The 9,147-nt window shown below is 37.2% G+C and overlaps 1 protein-coding gene across 1 annotated transcript; it reads left to right on the top strand.

The window, feature by feature from the left end:
- Nucleotides 1-273: 273 nt before the first annotated feature.
- LOC104166611 (glycine dehydrogenase (decarboxylating), mitochondrial-like) lies at nucleotides 274-8,826 on the top strand (the record flags this gene model as incomplete). Its single annotated transcript, XM_009706608.1, has 10 exons — nucleotides 274-351; nucleotides 1,057-1,204; nucleotides 1,468-1,664; nucleotides 4,171-4,267; nucleotides 5,312-5,417; nucleotides 6,479-6,618; nucleotides 7,378-7,458; nucleotides 8,007-8,104; nucleotides 8,609-8,693; nucleotides 8,785-8,826. Coding segments are annotated over 10 exons (1,072 nt in total), but the record flags the coding sequence as incomplete, so codon positions are not given.
- Between the last annotated feature and the right edge of the window lie 321 nt (nucleotides 8,827-9,147).

The following is a 9,147-nucleotide window of genomic DNA, read 5'->3' as shown; positions in this document are numbered from 1 at the left end:
CAGCTTCTTATTTGGCTTCTTGTTCTGTTTCATGGTGTGTTTTAATTTTTGTCATGTGTGAATCTCATTTGAGTGTCTGAAATGAACTTTCTTATTTCAAAGGGACCAGAACCGTCATTCAATCTTACATTTAATTTGTTATGGTAATCAATAATTACAACTGCCTTTTAACTTAGGAAACTCACATTTAGAAAACCAGTTAATTTTATTTCCTTGGAAAACAATGTATTCTTGATATATAACCCTTCTTTTTTTTCCTTTTCTTTTTAACAGGCACAACAAAAGGAGGAAGTTCTATGTAGATGCCCGATGCCACCCTCAAACTATAGCAGTGGTCCAAACTAGAGCAAAGTAATGTTTTTCTCCATTTTCCACCATATCTTTTCACTTACATTGAATCATTTTTCATCTGTGCCTCTTCTCCATATGCCTAACATTTTTGGAGTATAGTAGTATGCTTTCTTTGCAAAATAGAAGCAGAAATCTGTTAATATTTGGCATTGCTTCTCCTTTTCCTTTCAAAGACAACTGCAACGTACTTGAAGATGTTTAAAAAGAGATTAAACATCTAATAAAAATAAAAAAAATAATTTTCCCCTTAATTTATTTGTGCAATTATGTTAATTTTGTTGTTGAACTCAGTCTGGTCATTTTTTTTAACTAGGAAATGTATTATGCTACATAGCAAAACTTCTCTTTTAATGAAAGATAAATCCATTTTAAGTTTACAGTTTAAAGAAACCATCTTCTAAAAATATTATGTGGTTCTCAACATTTAACAGGCTAAAGCAGTAAAATGTTGATATCAGGTAGCTTATGCATCCTCTGCTCTGCTTTGCTCCATATTTCTGATGATGATGTCAAATGCAATTATTCTTCAGTACTATATACCATGATATGAAACTTTCTGAATATTTAGCACTGCAACGCAGGTTCAACTCTCTGTATGTTAAAGAAAAAAGTCGTATAGAAGTCCATGAAAACATCTTATTAAGTATTACTCCAAGGCAGGAAGTCATTTGAATATGTTGTCTTCTGCATGTTTTTATTTTCCAGTTATACGGGTGTTATTACTGAGCTCAAATTACCCCATGAGATGGATTTCAGTGGAAAGGATGTCAGTGGAGTGTTATTTCAGTATCCGGACACTGAAGGGAAGGTGGAAGACTTCTCTGAACTTGTTGAAAGAGCTCATCAGAACGGGGTGAAGTAAATTTTATTGATCTCACAGATTTCAATCTGATGCATCAAGCAGCCATAGTCATAGAAGCTAAGTGTTACATGAGATACTGTCTGAATTATTACTCTTCAGCTCCATGCAATTGATAACCATTACAACCATTGCACCTCAGCTCCGTGCTAGTGATACGGAACTGTTTGAAGCTGTATCTTGTTCAAACTTAGCTCCTATGCAAACAGGTTTCCATCAGAAAAGAGGCTGACTGCTCTGTGCACCTCTGTTCTCAGACTCTCACTTGCTGCGCTACTGATCTTCTGGCTCTGTGTATTCTGAAGCCTCCTGGAGAGTTTGGGGTAGATGTTGTCCTGGGTAACTCCCAGAGGTTTGGCGTGCCCCTCTGCTATGGAGGACCTCACGCGGCATTCTTTGCTGTCAAGGAAAATCTAGTGAGAATGATGCCGGGCAGAATGGTGGGTGTTACGAGGTAAGTCCTCCCTTTGCCATTAGTGTCTTCGGAGAAAATTGAAATAAAACACATTATGACCATCTTGTGCAGCCTTTATGAATAACAGCTGACCATGGCGTTGTACCAAACACCTTTTTTCTTGAAAACTGGGAGAATAAAAGTTGCCTTCAATTTTTAGGAAGCAAGAGTAAAGAATTGCATTTGTGTGGAATGAAGCTGTGAACTGTCTACAGTGCTTGCTGCAATGTGGGATGAAGAGATAACTGAAACAGCGGAGAGGATTAATTGTGATGGCATGAGGCTTTGCAAGCTAACTTATTCCACTTATTCTGTACTGTTGCACCTTTTTCTCTGACATCCAGTCATTAAAAACATAAATGGGAAGAAGTAGAAAAATCAGTGAACCTCCCAAGTAATCAAGAAGGAACTTAATCTTGTTCAAATTTTATTCAAGCTTAAACAAAGGACAGAAATAGGGTGCAAAAATTTACCTCTGATTCTTGTTATTGGTGACATACTTTGAATTTTGACAAGATGTCTAACTGGGAATAGTAGAAATGCAAATCACTGGAAAGGCTGCATATCTTTGGCACAGAAGCTATTCAGAAGTACTTCAGCAACCAAAATAACTAATTATATTATCAATAAGCTTAGAAATATTTCATTTATATAGTAATATTCCTTCAAATGTATTTTAATTCTCTTGCTTATTCTAAGTGTATCCTTATGCTTGACTCATAGTTCTGAATTGGGGATCAGATTTCAGATTTTGATCAGAAATCTGGTACAATGTTTTATAAAAGAACAGTAATTTTATTTATCAAGGTCATGCTACTGCCACTCCTTGACTTCACCTAGTTTAATATTTTTAATCTACTTTCATCTTTCTGCATCTCAAGAAAGTTGGAAAAGAAAATGTTAAAATGGAGAAAGCTATGGTAGTTTCTCAGTGCAGCTTTCTGCCATGGATTTTTTTGGTTTTGATCACAGAATGATTGAAGTTGGAAAGGATCTCTGGAAGTCATCTGGTCCAACCCCCCTGCTAAAGCAGGATGACCTAGAGCCAGTAGCCCAGGACTGTGTCCAGGTGTCTCTTGATCTGCAAGGAAGGAGACTCCACAGTTTCTCTGGGCAACATGTGGTAGTGCTCAGTCACCCTCACAGTGAAAAAGTGTTTCCTCATGTTCAGGAGGAACCTCCTGTGTTTCGATCAGCACTCATTGCCTCTGGTCCTCTCATGGGGCACTGCTGATAAAAGCCTAGCTCCGTCCTCTTTGCACCTTCTTTTCAGGTACTTACATACATTGATGAGGTCCTCCCTGAGCCTTCTCTTCTCCAGTCTGAACTGTCCCAGCTTTCTCAGCCTTTTCTCATAGGAGAGATGGCCCAGTCCCTTCAACATCTTGCTGGTCCTTCAGTGGGCTCTCTCCAGTACCCTCCTTATCTCTCTTGTACTGAGTAGCCCAGAACTGGACAGAACACTCTAGGTGTGGTGTCACCACTGCTGTGGAGAGGGCAGGGATCATCTCCATTGACCTGTTGGCAAAGCTTTGCCTAATGCAGCCCAGGGTATCATTTGTCTTCTTTGCCACTAGAGCACATTGCTGGCTCATGTTCAACTTGGTGTCCCTCAGGACCCCCAGGGTCTTTTCTGCCAAGCTGCTTTCCGGCTGGGTGGCCCCCAGCATGTACTGGTGCATGGGGTTCTTCACCAGGTGCAGGATTTTGCACTTCCCCTTGTTGAGCTTCATGAGGTTCGTGTCAGCCCATTTCTCCTTTGGAAGGACTGATGATAAACTAAGCTGTATAGTCAAAATCACCAAACAACTGCTGGAGTAAAAATGATTTAAATATTGTATAACTGATGTGCAAGTACTTGAGGCAAGTAGTCTAGCTATTCAAACCCCCATATATGTACATATATATCTGTTTTTATACCTGTATACATAGTTTGTCCATTTCTTTTTGTGGCTGTTCTGAAAGTTTTCATAGTTTTAAAGGGTGTTAGATTGGCTCTTGCCTCTCCGCTTTCAACTTGTTAGGAACCCTACAAAAGGACCTCTTACACGATGGATTGGCCAGAGCCCTTTCAGTTACCTCATACAAGCTCGTTGGAGGGATTATTTTTATATACTAACTCAACGTGCTCTCACTTGACATCATTAGAAAAGATGCTGCCTTCTCAGTGTTTGTTCAAATTAAGTTCTGTATTACTATTCAGTTAAAACAGTTGCAATAATCTATGGCATTTTAAGGCAAATACCGAGTTTTGGTGTAGTATGCTTAGAAGACTCACTGTGTGCTCTACCTGGACACATCTACCAGCCATGATGTAGACAGAAATCTAGAGACTTCAGTCTCACTCTCTGATGTCACAGCTGTCCTGATTTATGCTTTATTCTCTGCAGCACCTTTCTGTCTGTGAGGATAGATATCTCGTTTCAGATCAGCATGCGTAGAGCCCAATGTCTTAAATTACTGTAATTTTGAAGTAACTGAAGCAATATTTTTGCTTGTGATTTAGAGATGCAAATGGAAAGGAGGTGTACCGACTTGCTTTGCAAACACGAGAGCAGCATATCAGGAGGGATAAAGCTACCAGCAACATCTGCACAGCACAGGTAAGTTGTCATGCTTTATTTTCAGCGATAGAAAGGAACAAGTTAAACCCTAAGATCATAGTCCTAACATCACAGAAATTTGAGTTAGCTTTACTTTTGAGAGTTTTTACTAGAAACATGAAGAACATACTGAAGTATTCTGGTGTTTGTGCATTTGTTTTTAGCCCTTTGAAAAATGGAACCCTGCTTGAAAAGAGGGTATTAATATCTGTTTCCTTTAGAAAAGACTTAACCCTGAATCCGTGCAGTGTCATGAGTCCATCTGTCTCACAGGGTGAACACCAGTGAGTAGTGCTGTGTTTGCTATGAATGAGACAGATTTCTTAATAAAATGGAAGGGAATTCTAATGACCTGAAATTGCCTACTCAATACAAAAAATCCATTTTTAAATTCTAAAACTACTTGTTCAAATTGTCACAACTTATATTTTTGTCTGTGTGATTGGATGCAAAAATATTACATCGCCAAAGAGTTATCTTCACAGGAAAATCCCATGATTAAATTCATAATTATCCAAAATAGTTATCTTCAGCATGCTTCCACAGACCTTCAACCAGACAAGTTCATAATTTTTTCTGCTCCTGTCAATGCTTTGCTCATGCTCTTAATGTTGTATCAGATTTTGAGAAGGGATTATTAATATTAAAATAAGCTTAATTATTTAGAATTCATGAGATATTCCATAAATGTTTTGTAGAAGTCCTCAATGAGTTTCCTACAAGACCAGCTTTACTTGAGAGTCTTCAAACATCTTTGTTGCAGTAGTTGAATTTAAGTTCATGTTAATTGCTGACACAGTAACATTTCAAAGGGCATTGAAATCATAATCAGTGCTTACAGTTTCATAAAAGTATTTTACCTTTCCCACCTTTTGTTTTGTAGGCAACACGTAACCAAGTATAACGTCAGCTAAGGATATGTGGTTGTCCCTGGGTTCTAAAGAAACTTTCCACTAAACTAACACAAAGTAATCTTTGATTATAATAATAATAATAATAACAACAACAACAATAATGATGTTCTAAACTGTATTTGGATCCTAGGCTCTTCTGGCTAACATGGCAGCCATGTTTGGTGTATACCATGGTTCTGGTGGATTAAGGCATATTGCAAGGCGGGTACACAATGCTACTCTAATCTTGGCTGAAGGTGAGTATTTAATGTTTGCAGAAACTGTTCTTAAATCCTTACACCTTCTTAGATAGTACATCTTCTTAAATAAACTTATGTAGGTTTTTTTTTTTTGCCAGCTGATGTGTGTTCTCTCAACTCTAGAGAGAACATTTTAATACAAAATTCATAGCTAATGTTTTTGTGTACTTCTGATAGTGACATCCAAGAATTAGATATCTAAGTGATATGAGCTTGCAAGCATTACTTCTCATTCCTTGGGAAACTAACAGAAGTCTGCACAGCAAGTCTCTAGATGATCAGATTCAAATGCTGTTTTCCAGCAGCATGCTCTGTACTTCACTTACTGGACCATCCTAGTTTACACACAGAAATCTGCACAGAGTATTAGTAACACAGCAAAAATAACTAATAAATGAGAATAAAGAAACAGGAACATTTCAGTTAAGTTGGGTGGAGTATCATACCCGCTATGAACACTGAAATCCCAAAGCTTAACAGCTGATTGGAAGCACAGAATCTGTAGCAGAAGATAATGATTGCAGCTGGACTATGTGGTCTGGTAGGATTTTTTCACTGGCATGACTGTCGTTGCTGTCAGAAGGAACTGTGGAGAACTGGAATGCTGGGAATTGAGGAATGATTGCCACAATTATCCATGCTTTATTTGCCAGCTTAGCTGGAAGACCTTTTGCTTCTGTGAAAAGCACTAAAACTGTAAACTCTCTTATAGCAAGCTCCATGATGGTTAATATTCATGTACATAATAAAATTTTTCTTTCTAGTCTTGTAATTTTCTCCTTGTTGCATTCATATAGCAATTCCGCTACTGTATATATATCAGAAGTATCTTCCATAGACTTGATCTGCATTATTAATTAAGTCTGGATCTGATTTAGATGCGTTTTGTGCGTAGTGACATTTCACTAAAAAGCTGGTGATTTTGCTGCTCTGTACACAAGGGGAATATTTTGCTTTATTATGTAAAAGCATTTACTTATGAGATTGATAGTGTTGTTATGCAAGTACTGTGTAAGCAAGCACTGCAGCTAATAGAATTAACTTACTGTTTTTTATAGGTCTCAGGCGAGCTGGTCATAAACTACATCATGATCTGTTCTTTGATACCTTGACGATCACATGTGGATGCTCAGTCAAAGAGGTTTTGGACAGGGCAGCTCTTAGAAAGATAAATTTTCGGATTTATAGTGATGGCAGAGTAAGCAACTCCCTAAACCTTCCAGAAATATTGTGGCATGACTTTTTCTACATAAAATTTCTAGTCATTACATGTACTAAACAGAACAAAATTATTGAAGACTTCTTGTAATTTGCTCAGGTATATCAGTCAATTATAAAGATAATATAAGGAATGAAGTTGTTAAGTGATGTGCTTAACTTCCAGAAATAATTACTGTATTTTCATTTTATGCCTATTTAAAAAGATTATCTAACTTTTTCATGTTAAATATACCACTAAGGGCTAGAGTGGAGAGGCTCTCAAACTTAATGATGAAATGCAAGGTGACCACCAGCATTCAGGTCCTGTCGCAGTGTTTAAAGACAGATTGAAATCTAAACCACATTTTGATAGGCACTAAAGACTTTTGGCAAAGTCTAATATGTTCTGTAAAATAGGATGGGGGGAGGGGGTAATTCTAGCAAAATGGGTAATTTTCCTATTAAATGGAAAACGCTTAGACACATTTGAAGTGAAGTTGCAAGTCTTGAAGCTTGTGAGCAATCTGGCTTGGATGATTTAGCAGGGGAAAGATAGGAAAATTTTATGTAAATAAAATAAATTTATGTATCTATTACATAAAATGAAGTGACATTTACATATTGTTGGGTAGGTTGGTTTTTGTCTTTGTTTTTTTTTTTTCTCCTGTGTTTCTGGAATATTTTTTGTTGACCAGAACAAATATACTATGCCTCTGGAATTAAGAGCTTTGAGTAATTACTGTTCCTTTATCTATAGCTTGGAGTATCACTTGACGAAACTGTAAATGAGAAAGACCTAGATGACATATTATGGATTTTTGGTTGTGAATCTTCAGCGGTAAGTAGACAGTAGATCATATGGATTACAGTATGAATGTTTCAGAAGTTTAGTGAAAAGCAAAACTGCTCTTGGGACAGTGGGTGTCTATATGATGACCGTTTGTTAAATACTGAAAATTTCAGATCCTCTCTAAAAGAAAGCAGCAGCATGAGGTAACAATGGAGTAATGCCATTTTCTGATTGTGACACTTGGTCCTTTCAGTCAGCTTGGATACCTTGCATTTAGACTGCTACTTGTTTTGTGAGGATTAGGACAGGGTGGTCAATTATTTCTCTCCCACTGGAATTTTTATTGCATGTCATTAGTAATTAGCAGCAATACTTCCAAGACAAGGACTACTGAGACATCTGTACCCAGTTTTAATATAATGGTGTCATGCTAGTTATATATAGGTATGTATGCTAATAAAGTTGGGGGGTTTTTACCTAAAGAGCTGATTAAAGCTTGAGGTAAGCTGGTAGTATAAGCTGGTTGTGATGGAAATTGACTGTGAAAAGAGAAATTTTCATTAAAGTATTTGACTCCATGTTTCTTTGTGTCAAAGGAACTGATTGCTGAGGGTATGGGCGAGGAAACCAAAGGCATCCTTAGCACCCCATTTAAGAGAACATCCAAATTCTTGACACATCAGGTTTTCAACAGGTTTGTGAAATTGCTGTATATATGATATTTTAATGGAATCTGAAAGTATCTCCTTTCAAAAGTGGTACTGGAGTCAGATGAGGACAGTTTTGTAGCTGCTGTATTCACAGAGTCAATTGTTACTCTGAAATAATCTATTTAGTAGTATTTTTAGATATCTTTCATGTTTTAAATGAGCAAAGTAATACTCACAGTCACATGGGGGATGTGTTTTTCCATTAATCTGCTACATTGTACAAGCTATTACTTGAGGACGTAGTATCTGCAGACTTACTAGAGTCCTCATATTCCATATTTACTAAGAGCATTTCTGAGTGAATGATAATAGGCTATGCTTGCTATTAGCAAGCATAAAGTACTGATTTGGAAAGAAGTGCCTATTATATATTAAAAATTATCCTCAGCCTTAATTATTTTTTTATGGCTTTTCCTATGTTAGAGCATAGATCAGCCAGCTGGTATAGCTAATCTGCTTGCCTTAACACCACATTTTGTGTTCTCCAGCTATCACTCTGAGACAAATATTGTGCGGTACATGAAGAGATTAGAAAACAAAGATATTTCCCTTGTACACAGCATGATTCCTTTGGTAGGTATTTACCAAAAAGAGAAAAAATTAGGTACTTGCATACATATTTATGTATTTCAATAAATAGTGATGAATGTGTTTGTATTTTTAGGGGTCCTGCACAATGAAGCTCAATAGTTCAGCTGAACTTACGGTAAGTTGCAAGTACTGTCTTACTTGAGACCCACATGAGTAAACTATCTAACCAGTGTCATTGTAGAGAAGTAAAGACCGCTTTTGGTCTAGTACTCCAGCTGAGGAGGCAGTGTCAGAAGTAGCTAAAGTCATCACCTCCCTTTTCTGCTAGGAAAAAAGCTCCGAAAGGCACAGTAGGACTGCAACAACAGCAGGAGAGTGAATGGCTTTGAAGACTCAATTCTGAAAAAAATAATGAAAATAATTTTTGGAATTAGGTATCACAGTCTTGTTCCCTCATGTGGTGTTGTAGAGTCTAACTTCTATCTGCTTTACAAAT

Source organism: Cariama cristata, unplaced genomic scaffold (genome assembly GCF_000690535.1).
Source record: "Cariama cristata isolate BGI_N322 unplaced genomic scaffold, ASM69053v1 scaffold17868, whole genome shotgun sequence".
NCBI lineage: Eukaryota > Metazoa > Chordata > Aves > Cariamiformes > Cariamidae > Cariama > Cariama cristata.
The sequence above is the reverse complement of the archived record's forward strand: the minus strand, read 5'-3'. Positions and strand labels throughout refer to the sequence as shown.